The sequence below is a fragment of the Passer montanus genome, unplaced genomic scaffold (genome assembly GCF_014805655.1).
Source record: "Passer montanus isolate IOZ18808 unplaced genomic scaffold, ASM1480565v1 scaffold2, whole genome shotgun sequence".
Lineage (NCBI taxonomy): Eukaryota > Metazoa > Chordata > Aves > Passeriformes > Passeridae > Passer > Passer montanus.
In genome coordinates, this window is record NW_024366591.1 from 528378 (window position 1) to 543423 (window position 15046).

Here is a 15046-nt window from a genome sequence, read left to right on the forward strand (position 1 = left end):
TGTGAAACCTTTCAGTTAAAGGTTGAATTCCAGCCACATCCAGGAATAGCATCTTTACCTGTGAAGTTATGTGGTCACTCAAGAATTATCACAGAAGATTTATATCCAGTTGGATTTCCTGGAAGAATCATGGAATCACTTGTGCAGAGTATGATACTGCTATTACACAGTTCACTCTATCTGCTCTGAAATGTTCTTGCAGCATAGACAATACATGAACTTATTTAGCCAAAAAATATTCTAGGACAAAATGTTAGAAGGATTTTTGTGACACTTGCAATTTGTTTTCAGCATTCATAGGGGAATTGTTTTGCTGTCATTTCACTTTATTATTTCTTACATATCTATTTGTATTATCCTCAATATCCACTTTTTTCCTTTTATTTTTTTAATTTTATTTTTTAGATTCATAACCAATACCCGACAGAGTTTGAGTTCAATCAATATTATCTGAAGTTTCTGGCTTTTCATCACATATCAAATCGATTTAAAACATTTCTTCTGGATTCAGATTATGAGAGACTAGAACATGGTATGTGTGATCTTTGTGTCTTGCATACTGCTTGTGTAGTTGTTGAATATTTTTCTCATCAGTATTTGGTCTACAAAAATTTCCCTGGGTTAAGAAGGTCCAGTAGCTGTGTGGTGACCACATAATGAATTTCCTTGTCATGAAATTACATTTCAGATGTAGAAAGGAAAATGGAGGTGAAGAACATGTAGTATTTCCTGCATCAGTGACTCCTGAGCCATGCCTCTGATGGCCCTAAGAGAAAGTAGAAGAAATTAGTGCCATGCCTCAGCGTTTTTAGCAATTTTCCCACCTAGTTCCATTTTCCCTACTAAATGCCTTCTTTTAACAGAAACAAAGTCTCTGTGAGTCCATCAGTGTGCACAAAGTTTCAAGAAAGAAAAGCCTTTCCATCAATTACCTCCCACTTCTTCCTGTTGCATTATCCTCAGTGTTTCTCCTTTTATATTTTCTGTTTTACTCCATCTGTCATGTGCAACCTGGCTGGTTCCACGACCTTAGCTTCCCTCAGAGCCATCTTACTGAGGATGCATCACCCCAGCTGAGGCTGTTCTTGGGACTTGTCCACTCAAACATGCTCCAAATTTCTCTGCTTTGTGGGCTGCTTCTCATGGCATAGGATCAATTGTAATGCTTTCTTAAAAACTGTTGTGGCTGTGGGGCAGATTAGGCTTGAGCAACCATTTTATTTTTAAAAAAAAGTCTATTATTTAACTTCTTTATTTATTTCCTCTTGTAGTGGCATTTGATAGTAAAGTTTGCTATACCTTCAATCTGTGAAATTCCTTTAGACTGTGCTTTAGCATTTGTTGAGCATTATCCCAAAGCCATCTTTTTGCTGCTCCTCTTTTCCCCAGGAACATTGTTTGAAGATAAAGGAGATAAGCATGCCAAGAAGGGAATTTGTATTTGGGAATGTATTGAAAAGATGCACAAAAGGAGCCCTATTTTCTTCAATTACCTCTATGCCCCTGCTGAAATTGAGGTATGATTTTTCTTAGAATACAGGTGGTTTGTTATTCTGAGTGATTCCTTGAGTACATTTTGATATCCTAATTGTTCTGAACTGAGTTGAGTATTTGGTGGACAGAATTGACCTTACCTGATTGATTGGAGCAGTATCTGAAAGGCAAGGAAATGTAATTTAAAGGGCCAAGTTCTGGAACATGTGTTCTTGCATCCTGGTGAACTAAATGAGGTTCCCTGTTTGATGTCATTAAATCATACGAATTATTATTAAAACTGTCTTTAAAGGGGAACTGATTTTAGAGTCATAATGGGATACATTTCACAGCAACCTGATTGAATCACATTATCTTCATCTCTGTCTTATATGACAATGTCTGTCCCCTAGACTGGGCTTGAATAATTCTAGAAAGTTCACAGTACACTCACCATTCTAGAATTCAATTTAGAATAATCTGGAAAATACAGGTATTGTGTTGCAAATCTTAAATTCAAAAGCTTCCTTCATTATACTAACACTTTGTTTCAAATAGGCACTGAAGCCAAATGTAAATATGTCCAGCCTCAAAAAGTGGGATTATTATGTAGAAGAGATTTTGGCTACAGGTCCTTCCTATGATTGGAGCATGGTACCTGCAAAATGCAGTGTTTCAGAAGAAAATGACCAAGCAGATGGTTCAGTCTCTCAGACCAAGAGGAAAATAGTGTGGCCATGTTATGATGATGTAAAAAAAATACAGCCTGATGCCATCACCAGCCTTTTAAATGTGAGTACTTGTGTTGCACAGAGCAGTGAGTTCTCTTAGGCTCATGAAATTCATATTTACTTTTATTGAAGTTATGGCCTTACAGATGTACTGTTTTAAAGGATCATGATAGATTCAAAACAGGTCTTTAGTAAGATTGACTGGTTTTTCTGGAGATGTGGTGGAGGTTCTGGGAATCAACCAGACTTCCTGCAAAGGTGATGTTGTTCTGAATGCACCCTTCCCTGGGAGTGTGCTTTAATTGTAGTCAACAGCTACTCATGGATTCATTTTGTCACTGTCTGTTTTAAAGAATAAATAAAATTTAGGTTGCCTTTCATAGGAAATGCAGGAGCAGCTATTTTCATTTGGGCAAAAGGTGAATCATGCTTTCTTGTCCTCTTTCTCCTCATTTTAAAGTAGGTGTGTGGTAAAATAATGACCCAGATTCTTGGACAAATCAGAAAATACAATCTGACACTTGTTGATTTTAAACATTGGGAAGCAGATACACAAACATGTGGGCTGAACATCTTGGCCCACATTTCGCAAAAAAGCTTGCCATGATTGCTCTTAGTTTATTCATGTTTACTAGAAGCAAACTGATAAATTTAGATTTCTTCAAAATATTTTGGTACTTGAAATAGATGCTTGATTTTGGCTTTTTCTTGTTTGGGCTCACTTAGGCTGCTTAGTTTTTGTCCTTCATTAGAAGATGAAAAATTATCCCATTATCATCATTGTTGTAGTTATTTGGAGTGATTTAACATCTGTCTTCTCTTAAAGATGGAGATGCTTGTTGATTATAATTAATTAACAGGCTAACATTTGGTTGTCATCATAATTGATAGTGCAGGAAAATGACAAGGGCACTCTTCACTTCCATTGTTTTGAGCCACTTGCATGTCCAGGTACACATCCCTGTGAGCAGTTTTATTTTGAAAACTCTTTGCAAACTTTACCTTAAATTGAAGCTGGGATTATGGAGCCCACTATTGCAATGCTTGGAAAATCAGGATATGCTCTAGGCCCCCAGTGCTCCTGATTAAAAGATGATTTTTAGCAAGTCTTAAAGCAGGAAGCTTCTGAATGGATGTGAATCCTTGAAGATTTTGATAGAGAGTTAGCTTTATTCTGGCACATTCCTGGAATTCCTTTTGGTCTGCTCCTGCCAATCCTGATTGATGGAACATAGGAACAATGCCTGGTAAAAAAAAAAAAAAAAAAAATAAAGACAATCTCACATAAAACCCCCACTTGACTCAGAATAAGAGGGTCAGAGCTTCTTAGAGCTTCTAACATCCCAGAGGCAAAGGAAGAGCAGCAGGGGACATTTGGGGATTGTTCAGCAAAGCACAGAGAGATTTGTGTCAGGTAACCAAGGCCAGGAGCACATCAGGAACACAACAATGTTCTCCTGCTTTTCTTCCCGGGGTGGGTGCCAGACTATTCATGTCCACAACTGTGAGAAACTGCCATGTAACAGGGAAATCAGCCACATTATAGGCTAAAGAAATGTGGGTCAGGTTTTATAGAGTTTAAATGTTATTTGTGAATTAGATTATAGTAATAAAAGATAGCAATGGAGAGAACATTTGGAAAACTTTGGAGAGGTTGTATAAAGGTTACAAAAATATTCTTCTAAGTTTAAAAAGCAAAGTGAACGTTCTTTTAAAACAAGTTGTTAATTTAGGGCTATTGCTGATATAGGAGAAAGACCTCCTTTAATCATAAATCCACTGAGAATGTGTTGGTATCCAAAAAATGTTTCAACTGAGACCATATTTAGCATCGTAAATTTCTGGGGAAGATTGAGTCCTGCTTAGTTTATAATGATAAGCCCAAATTTGTTTGTTCTAAAGATATTTTTCAATTGAAAACTAGATAGTGCACTTCAGGATGTAAAGCTGAAACAGAGAAGTTATTGAGCGCCTTAATTCAGAATTTTCAGGGTAGAAATGTGATGCTCTTCTTTTAAGAGTGGATCAGATCCTGGTATTTTTCAGAATGGTGAGAAATGAACCTGTGTGCATTCACAGACATCCTGTGGGTGCAAAGGATCAGCCTCCAGGGTTCTGGAGTTGCTGCAGATGCAACTCCTGTCTCTACCATTCAGGTATTCCAAAGCTGGTTATTTAGCAGATCCTCTGGAAGGCACAGTAAGGCTAATTGCTGCTTATTAATTGCAGGAAATGGATCATCTCATAATTTAATTTGTTATAACCTTTCTTTTGATATATAAATATTTCTGCTCTTGTAAGCCTGGACAACAGCAGATCAACCAGAGAGATCAGTTTAAAGATATTTTTTTCTTTCAAGGAAATGCATCTACTCTGAATCCATTTCACACATGGAAAGGAAAAAAAAAAATCTGCTGCTTTCCGTAAAATTTAAAACTGAAGAGGCAAGAGTAAATATCAGTGATTTATTGCCATGTATGTTTTGTTACATGGGGTCTATTAAAGGAGAATTTAGTCCTAACTTTTCAAGTTATATGCAGGAGATTGTTGAAAGTTTTTTGTGAAAGTTTTTCATTTTAAGTTCTGGAAGCACTACTCACTATGGAGCCAAAAAAGAAGGAATGTGACCCAGTTGCTAAGTAACAAGTTTCAGTTACTTCCAGATTCTGCAGAGAAGGACTCGTACTCAGAAGTCAAGAGTAGGGCAGAAAGAGAATGATCAGATTAAACTGCCTAACTCAGGGCAATAAAGAGCTTATGTCCTTTACAGCAATTTGGAAAGGATTTTACTTTAAAAAGTGTCTGTTAAATTGATTCAGTTTTATGCCTCCAGAAGTGTTTTCCATTCAGCTCTTTCAAAGACAAACAAGTCATCTAGAGAAGGCTTTAGTCTGACTTGTGTTCATCATCCCTTATTTTTTAATCTACCTGAAGATACTCCAAACAAAAGTGTTCCGGTTTTATTTCTTAGCAGAAGGAGAGCATATGTGACTTTCAGCTACCTTCAGTATTTAAAGCTTCTCATTTGATTCTTGCTGTTAAGCCATTTTGTATATTTAGTTTCACTTTGGAATTTTCCAATTTATCTTCAGCAAGGAAAAGTTTGTAGAAATATTTTGTTCCTGTTACATTGTCAAATACTGGCTTTTTATTTTCACCTAAGAGTTCAAAATTTAGTTCAGAAGTTAGTTTCCTTATGAAAATATTTTCTTACTTTAAAAGTATAATAATTTTCTGTCTTTCAATTGATAGCAATTTACTGAAAAAAATGTCAATCAAAATATCAATAGGAATTGGACAATATTATGAAATCTACTTCATTATTAAGTATGGCAGAAGTAAGTAGAGACTTCCTCTACTTCAAAAATATAGTCTTAGATACTTAGCTTCTATATAGCATGAGAAGCCTATATCCTGTAGCAAATTTTTATTCCATCATTAATTCTTAATTGAATTTGCAAAATTGAGGTTCTAATTTTATTTAATTAGCAAGAAAATTTTCATAACAATATAGCTGTTGAAAGTAAAAATGGAGAAAGGAAGCATGGCAAAGAATATGGACCACACTTCAAAGTCTTGACAAATGTATGAATGAGTGTTCACAAGTAAACATAAACTCATAAAATTGCCTCTTCTTACTTAACTTTGCACTGTCTTATTAACAGGAAATAACCCTAACTGGAGGTTATCAACATAGGTCATATTCCCAAGTTCCACAACGAGAACATGTTGTTACAGTTTGGCATCCAGATTGAATAAATCTTTCTGTTTCATTTCCTTCTTTTATTACAGCTTTGTATCACATTTTATAAACCAGGGTAAATGTTAATATTGGCAGTGTACAATGTTGGTGTCGCAGCACAGAATTTGTTCTCTGTAAATATTTTCATAAAATACAGCCTGTCCTTATCAGTGTTGTGTTTCTGTTATGGCAATGGGTGTTGAATTTTGTGTGTTCAGGGGAACTGGGGGAGAATTGAAAGCTGGTGGCTCCTCCAACCTGGGACATGCAGGAAGAGCAAAATGTGGTTGATGCTGTCCTTGGGTGCCTTTGACTCCTGATTCTGATGGCTCTCACTTTATAGTTCTTGTGACAGAGGGGTGTGAACTTCACTGGGTGAAAACATTGACTGGAGAATGGTTGTATAAAAATGATTGCCATGGAGTGATCAGTTAGAAATGTTTATTCTTAAGGAAACCCTTGTTACTCTTTTCAGGAAATCGAGAGGTTGGAAAGTAAATTAAATCAGAGCCCAGAGAGGTGGCAGCTTTTGTGGGAAAGGGTCAAAATGAATCTCAAGGATGACACCAGACAAGACAATGTAAGTAGAAAAGAGCTTGTCCAGTGGAATAATTCCATTCCTGCTATATAGGCTACCTGAGGCACTGACAAAATCACTGTATTTCTTGGAGTAAAATACTGCTTTTGAAAAACTGAATATGTTGTTCTAACCCATGATATTGGCTTTTTATTTCTTCATGTTGAAAAATGTATTTTTACTGGTGCTGTTTATCTAGTTGATTTTCCAAAGTAGTTTAAGGCATACAGATAAAATGAGCATTTTATTAATGCACAAATGTATGATTTATACATTTAAAGATTATTGAAGTACTAAAAAAGCTCAATTCCTGAAAGTAGCCAAAAGGATATCACGGATTCTCAGAGATGAGTCAAGACATTTTCACGGCTAAATGGAATTGTTAAGTAGAGATAAGGAATATTCATGCTTGTGTTTCCAATTCCTGAGTGTGGTAACAAGAAGAGCTGACAGTATAGATACTTTCTAAGTCAAAGGCTGCCTCTTTGCTCTCTGTGTGCACCAGGAATAAAGGTGGATGCTGCTTTTTGGGAGCTTGGCCTCTGAACTCTGCACACTGAGTTACCAGTTCAAGACTGTATCTGTAGAGTGTTGTCATTTAGATTAGGACCAAATACAGGATCCCTCTTGTTCCAGGTTATTGAGATTCTGCTGAAATGATATGGATCTATAAAGTAGCTCTTGGAAGCCACAGTTTTTCCTTTCCCCCCTTTCTTCCCTTTGAAATCAGGGAATTTTATTGTATGCAAATGTCTGTTCAGTTTTAGATGCTTCTGAGAAAGCAAGGCAAACACTGTTCAGTATTATGTCACTGGAATAGATGAAGCTTTTCTGAAATACTGATTTCTCACACCTTGTGAACCCTTCTGCCTAAGAAATGCAGGGAATTGCCATCCCTCTGGCTTCTTCTCTGAGGCAGCACTGACTTGCATTAGGAAGATTTTTTTTTGGCCTCACAGTAGCTCCCAACTTAGATGTTGTACCATGTATTTATTATCAGTACAGCACTGAGACCATCTCACAATGCAAGACGCATTCCATTACCTTTTTTCTTCCATTTCCCTCTTTTTCAGCTCCGGAGACATCCTTCTGGCTCCTCAGGGATGATGTCACCTAATCTGCATTCCTATCAGAAGAGGTCTTTGTTGGAAATACCTGACAGTGGGCTGGGTGAGGAGCAGAGTTCAAGCATCTCTCCCTCCAATGGAGTAGACAGAAGAACAACCACGCTGTACAATCATTTCACATCAAAGAATGATGAAAATAGGTAAACTGAACAATCAGACAGTAGTTAGTGATAATAATCAGATAGTATATCTGAATATCATTGAATAATCAGACAGTAGTTAGTAATATTTTATTAGATTGGTAAAAGTCTCTGCCTTAGGAAGAAATGAAACTTTCATGTGCACAGAACGTTTTGTGGCTACCTTGTTCCTTCTTTTAGGATTTGATTACATTTAGTTGTCTCAGTATGTGGGCCTCTATCTCCTACCAGCATCCTTCACCCTTCCCTTCCATTAGATGCACAAGCAAATTGTACATTTGATGCATCCAAAGTACTAAAAGGGTGTTTAATCTGTGTGTCACAGTTACCAATAGCTAAACCATTGGTTTAAATCTTGCTAGTTTTCCCGCAGGAAGATAAGTGTTTCATATGGATGTAGTAAGTGTTTAATATGTATCATTTTGGGGCTTTTATTTCTTAGCAGTATCCATACTATGGGGTCACATGCCACTGTGTTTTCTGTCCCTCTCAGATCTTTTGAAGGTACGCTGTACAAAAGAGGAGCTTTGCTAAAAGGTTGGAAACCTCGCTGGTTTGTGCTGGATGTGACAAAACACCAGGTAAAACTTCTTTAGATAATGGATTTTTATTATTATCATGTTGCTTCTATTTTATTGACTGGGTTTGTATAGATTCTTTGTCTTACAAAGAATATTAGTAAGGGTGATTTTCAGATGTGATGTGTCCTACATCATTCATGACCTATCAATGTCTTGTGTATCTTGTAGCTGATGCAGAATTCTGAGTGGACAGAGGGGTTTCAGTATTTTGCCTTTTATTTTTTAGAAAGAGACATCTAGGAGTATTTTATAAAAATATATGATTGTGTTTTAAAAATATATAGGAGTGTTTTAGATTAGTCAGTCATGTAAATTTAGTAGCAAAATTATTCATAAGTGTTCTACCTAATCATTGTACAAAAGGAGCACCAAAAATAGACATCTGGTGGTCTAAATTTTTTATCCAATTTACAATGTATGCTGGAATTCTGCAGTAAAATATTCAGAGCCCAATATCCCACAAAGTGGTGGTTATAACTTCTGAGACTCATGTATGCTTTTGTTTTAAAAAAAATTAATTTATTGTAGACCATACACTTAAAAACATGTAATATAGATAAAGACAGGCATCCTTTGAAATGCTAACTGAGTACTTCAATGTCAGTGTGGTAAATACCAACAGATGTGCTGTTTATAATTGTTCTTCCTAATATATCCTGTATATCTTATATATAGGAGAAAAGGTTCATTTTGCAGGAGGAAAAGAAACTTTTACATTTTTTGTATAACCAAATGACCTTCTGAGTATGATAGATGCGGGAGTAATACAGGTCAATCCTAGCTGGAATTCTGTTGTTTGACTTTTGCTGTGAAAGTTTCTGTTGCTATTTTGCATTGGCTTATGGGAATTCGTTGGGATTTTGTTGTGGGGGATTTTTTTGTAACTTGTTTGCATATTGGAACTCACTTTACAGAGTGATTAATATCCATATCAAAGTATCTTTGCAAGGAGGAAAAAAAAGCACAGACTTCATTCAACCTCTATGTGCAGTACAGGAAAATATGAGCTTTCTGTGTGGTTCATAATTACCTAAAATTACACTTAAATTTCTGCTGATCACTTTAAATTCTTGAAATACAGAGGGTAAGTGTTCTATCAATGCCTCAGTGAAGTAAACTCTTTGTGTTGGTTTTATGTAATGACCAGTGAAGAAATGGTTCTGCTTTCTGCCTCACGTGCCCTCTGCCCAGAGCAACCCATGCCTATTTGCTTCTCTGCTCTGGAGCTCTGGGGACAAAATACTCTTCCCCCACCTCCTCAGCTCCTAGTAATCTTTGTGCCTCCCACCCTTAGCAGCCAATGCCCCCAGGCTGTATCCAGGAAAAGGGAATTGATCTGAAATGTCCATCTAAAAGCATGTCTGGGTTTTCTTTTCTCTCTGTTGCAGCTGCGATACTACGACTCTGGGGAGGATACAAGCTGCAAGGGACACATAGACCTTGCAGAAGTGGAAACTGTGATTCCTGCTTCTCCAACCATTGGAGCTCCAAAACATGCCAGTGAAAAGGCGTTTTTTGATGTAAATATATCTGGTCTTTACTTGATCTTTATGTGAAACTTCCTTCCCTTGGTGTGTTTAAGCTCCTGCTTCTAGTCCTGCTGGAAGGTGTGAGCTAGGAAAGAGCTGTTGTGCCATCTCAACACAAAAAAAATTTATGTAGCTGGCATCACTCTCAGCAGCAATAGCTCAAAAATGTTACATTCAGACCCACTTGAGTATTGCAGTTTAAAGTCTGCAGGTTTTCTTTTCCATGTGCTGACATGTGTGTCCTTGTTTTTCCTTTGCAGCTGAAGACAAATAAACGTGTGTATAACTTTTGTGCCCAAGATGCACAGAGTGCTCAGCAATGGATGGACAGGATCCAGAGCTGCATTTCAGATGCATAGAAAGGAGAAAAATGTTCCATGATAAAGTCCCATTTAAAGCACCTCATCCTGGAAGAAACTGAGTTTTGGAACGTTACTGACACACAACCTGCCTTTCTTACATTTCAGCCATTAAAGTTCATAATAAGTTCTTTTCTGTTTAATAATTATAACCACTGTAACTGCTATTTTTTTTTCTGCGGGGAGGACTTGAAAAAATAATAATCCATTTATCCTGAATTTCATCTTTCTTCAGTAGAATTCCTAGCTAGAAAAGTGGGCTGTATTTGCACTAGCATCTGATCCTGGTTTTCTCATTTCAGAGCTCTTCTGTTAGGAAACCTGTCCAAAGGAAAGTGTAGAAATTTTCCCTTTCAATAAGAAGTGTATTTCCACTTTATTTAGATTTTTAAGCAGAATGGTCTTATTTCCAAGCTAGTCATAAATAAGAGGGAACATATCTACAATTCCTAAAAACAGATAAACAAGTGAAGCTTGTGAGTCCAGTGGCATACACACCAAGTTGCCAATGTTTATAGACAGTCAATATTTTTAAAGACCAAAAAAGTAAAGTTGCCTAATGCCAGACTTTCAAGTGTCTTCTCAGTGTGCAGGTCATTCTCTAATCTCATGCTCTGCTGAGTGCTTCTGCAATGTTGTTATGGATTTTCAAAATCTAGGGATTACCTGAAGACCATAGATAGCACTTTTATTTTAGATTCTGTTTGCAATTCCAATGGGATAAACGAAAGAAAACTGGCTGACACTACTCTGGAGCAATGGTAAACAACAAACTAGGAATTCAGTAGATGAAGGATCTCTTGTGTGTGAGTTGTATGTGTTAATTTATATGCTGTTCTGCTCACTGTAAAATAAAAAATAACGAACATGATAATGCACTAAACAATGAAGCAAGCACTTGCACTGAAATCTTTACAATGCAGACATTTTGCAGGACAGAGGTAAGTTATTTGTAGCAGAACAAAACAAAACTAGCTAGTTAACAGCATTTACAGATATTAGCTATGTACATAATGAAGTTTGAGGTGTTGTGATTTGATACTTTTTAAACATTTTTTTGCACATTAATTGGGAGACTGTTTATAGATTTTTACTTTTGATGAACTTGTGTTTGTTCTGCTTAAAATCCTGGCAAAACATTTTTAATAGCCCCAAATTAGTTGAAATTTTACAGTCTACAAATAATGAGGACTTTGAGTAGAATATGTAGGTAATTAAGCCATTGTTTTTACTTTGAAATGTTAATATGTTAAATAGCACACTAATATTACAAAAGGTCTGTAAATATGATTCACTATTTTCTCATTTTTCCAGACGTTCTGCTTGTAATTTAATGTCAGGCTAACCAAACTGACTATACTTACAAGATTTTTCAGTTATTAAACTTTGTGGGTTTTTTTATAACTAATGTATTTTGTCAGAAAGGAACATAGATTTCTCACCACACACAATAGGAAATGCAACTGTTTTTAATGCAATTGCAATTTCAAAACAAAAATATGAAGGATTTTTCTAGCATTTTTCAATTGACAAATTTCCACCTGTGACAATGGTGTTTGCACATTTGTATTTTTCTTTGTATATGAAGTACTTTTATATGTACTTTGTAAAATACTGATCCTGTTCTTAGGTTATATGAAGATATACATACCACTGCTTATTTTGTAACTGGTCAATTTTAATGCTTGTATGTTATGTGCTATATGTATGCTAACCATCTTGTAATAAATACACTCCTTAAGGAAAAGTAAAAACTTTCCTTTTACTGTAAAAGAGAAACAAAAGCGAGACCCACCTATTGAAATATTCCACAAGGGCACAAGACAAATCCTTATTTACTCTGTATTAAGAATAGTGGGTGTATTCAAAACTACCTGGTCTTTTGTATACTTGTAAATATTCTTACCTAAAAGTTGCACTTGGGCATCCCTAACTCAAACACTTGTCAACAGTAACACTAAAGAAATCAGAATTTAAAGCAAAATTATCATTCTAACAAGTCTCAATGTATAGCTTTACCAAAAGTAAGGCTAAATACGCGTAATGTTCATACTAAAGTCATTGAATACTGTTGTTAAATATATTTTTTAAGAAAAACTTTCTGTATGGTATCGCCAACATAAGTCAACTGCATTCTTTCACCCTGAGATGTATCTCACTCATATCACCTTATGCAAAAATGATCTAGTTCCTAAAAAAGAAACTATTAAAAAAAACAAATGGCAAGATCTTACTTGAGACTGTGCATGTAAATGGAATTGCTGAGTGTGGCGTGGGACAGCAGAGTCCAGGTGGGAAGGGAAGGTGTGACAGAGGGGAGACCCGTGGCAGGGCTGGGGTGCTGCGGTGCTTGGGGGACGTGGTTTGCATATTGAGCTTGGCATGGATGCTAATGTTGCCTTAAATGTTGATCTCAGTTTTTAGTGTCTGTATTGATGGAAAACGGACTTGAGCAACTTAACTTAAAAATACCCCAATAAAAGCTGACATGAGAGACGTGGTGTTTGTGGTGTCTGTGTGAGGAATGTACAGGGGAACGGTAGAAAAGGCTCTCGGTGTGAGGACACAAAGTTTGCAGTGTCCCTGGAGGGCTCTCTGCAAAATGAAGATTCCAACAGAGACTTGGAGAACATGTGGACAAGTCAGCATAGCTTAAGCTACAGGGTTTGCCACTGTGAGCTGTAGCAGCAGCAGCAGAGAATTAGGAACCGAGAATTTGTTTGGAAAAAATGCTGTGTACAAAGGGATCCAACTTCATATTTGAACATTTTCTAGAAAAATCCACCCAGGAGCTGGGGATGAGCAGACGTGCTCCCTCTGCTGTGTCACATCACTATTCCCACTCTGTGTATCACAACATTCCTACTGTAGAAAAGAGAATTGCAACATTGCAGGTCGTACAGAAGGGGAGAGGATTGTTTGTCCTCTGTGCTCAGTAACAAAACATCCATGGCGTAGGTGGAGGAATGGGGCGAGTTTGGGCTTTGAAGGGTTGTTACTGGGGTCTTCTGTCAGTGATTTCTCTTTCCTATCTAACAAGTGTTTTCTATAAAAGCCCTTTCTTTTGATGGAGCCTTAGAATTACTACACTAAAAAATAAAATACTTAGCATGCCACACGTGTGGGTCACTGGTTATGTAATGGTACACAAACAGCTAACAGACCCAAGAACAAATGTTCAAAATTTTGTGTCACATCCCACACACGTTATTTGTATCTGATATTTTGTGAATTTCAGACATAACAAAAATGCAGTGATCTTGTCCAAATACTGTCATTTTGCCTTTTCATCCTGTAATATTCTTGGAGAATATTGAAGTGGCTGTACCACATTTCTCATTTTTCATATTTGTGTTCATCCAAATATTTTGTCTGTTCATGATTACCCTGTGGTTGCTTTGGAGAGTCAGAAAAATGGAATTAATCTACCCATTCCCCAGTTATGCTGAAGTTCATGCTGAGCATCACTGTTGCACCTACTTTTTGGGGTTTGTCTGTATTTGATCCGTTTCTTCCCCAGTTCTGGCTGCTGTGCAAGCCAAGGGCAGTGGTAGCATCCACATTCTTGTTTAGGAAATTTTCGTCTTTATGTTTTTCCACATCCGGTTTTTCATTAATTGACTGTCAGTAAGGGTGCTGCAAGTTCAGTATTGTTTCCTCTCTTCACTTAGCAGTCAACATCCAGTGGGAAATCACATTTTGTCCAGTTTCAGCCTTGCATCGTATACTTCAAGATTTCTTCCTCTTCAACTTTTGCTTACAAGTCAGAATCTGCCCACTCAGAATAGGAAATGTTGGTAATTTTAGCTGTTTTCAGTTTTTCCATTGTCTGTTCTTTGGTGAGGATGTGTTTGAGTGTCTTAGGGGAGACTCACAGAGAACTGATACTTTTATCTGTAAAACAGGCAATAGCAGGAGATGTTAAAATTAGGCTAAAATCACCACAGTACTATCCTGGAAGGAGATGCAAAGGTAGCAGTTCTTTCAGGTATTAAATAGTGCTCCTTCTTGCCCCTTTGCTCACCTAGAAAAACATAAGGCATAGTCTTAATTTATTTTATTTATAAATGCCTTGTTTATCAGTGTATATTCAGCAAGTATCAGTGAATATTTTGCTGTTTAATTAATTTCTCTTGCTGTTCAACTCAGAATTCTTGGAATTCAAACCTGTCACCAAACAGGAGCTCCAAAAATTTGTAGTGTCCATCTGAATTCTATTAACTGTCCAAGAGTTATACAAGGTGCAACATCCCTGTTCATGTCAAGACCTCCAGTAAATTCAAACTGATAATACCATAAAATTGTGTGTAATTATGAGAGAATCTCACTATAATGGGCAATAGTGCAGGTAGAATGCTCTCAAGTTTAATTAATTGCATGCACAGGATTTGCTTGTGTTGCATTGCTTTTGAGCCATCACAATAGTTAAAACTTAGTTTTACTTCTGCTGTGCTCACATTATCCCTCACATTAAATGTTTTGATGCAGTAGTTGAAGCAAGTGCTTGCACTAAGTTTTCAATTAAGAATGCTTTGACTATTTAGTATAAAACATTTAAATCTTTGTACTATTTCATGCAGTCAAACGATTTGGAATTTAAACAAAATACTGTTGAAGGGTTGGTCCTGGAATTGCCATTGATTTTTGATGAAGTTGGGCAGCCTGCTTCTCTGGGATGCTGGTAAGATTCTTTTTATATTCTTTTTAATTTTCAAAGAGCTCTCATTTTCAGTGCTTCCTGAATTAGGGTAAATCATGTATTTGCTTCAAAGCAAAATTAAGTTCAA

General features: G+C 36.6%; 1 protein-coding gene across 6 annotated transcripts in view; it reads left to right on the forward strand.

Moving 5' to 3' along the window:
* SBF2 (SET binding factor 2) overlaps window positions 1-12753 on the forward strand; it is a 232705-nt gene extending 219952 nt beyond the window's left edge. For all 6 annotated transcript variants that reach the window (XM_039706765.1, XM_039706769.1, XM_039706763.1 and 3 more), the window contains 8 exons: window positions 406-532; window positions 1390-1517; window positions 2032-2265; window positions 6422-6526; window positions 7597-7790; window positions 8284-8371; window positions 9760-9891; window positions 10161-12753. In XM_039706765.1, the coding sequence (XP_039562699.1) occupies window positions 406-532; window positions 1390-1517; window positions 2032-2265; window positions 6422-6526; window positions 7597-7790; window positions 8284-8371; window positions 9760-9891; window positions 10161-10259 (1107 nt within the window). In that variant the 3' untranslated portion in view covers window positions 10260-12753. The remainder of the gene's footprint in view (window positions 1-405; window positions 533-1389; window positions 1518-2031; window positions 2266-6421; window positions 6527-7596; window positions 7791-8283; window positions 8372-9759; window positions 9892-10160) is intronic.
* Window positions 12754-15046: the final 2293 nt, after the last annotated feature.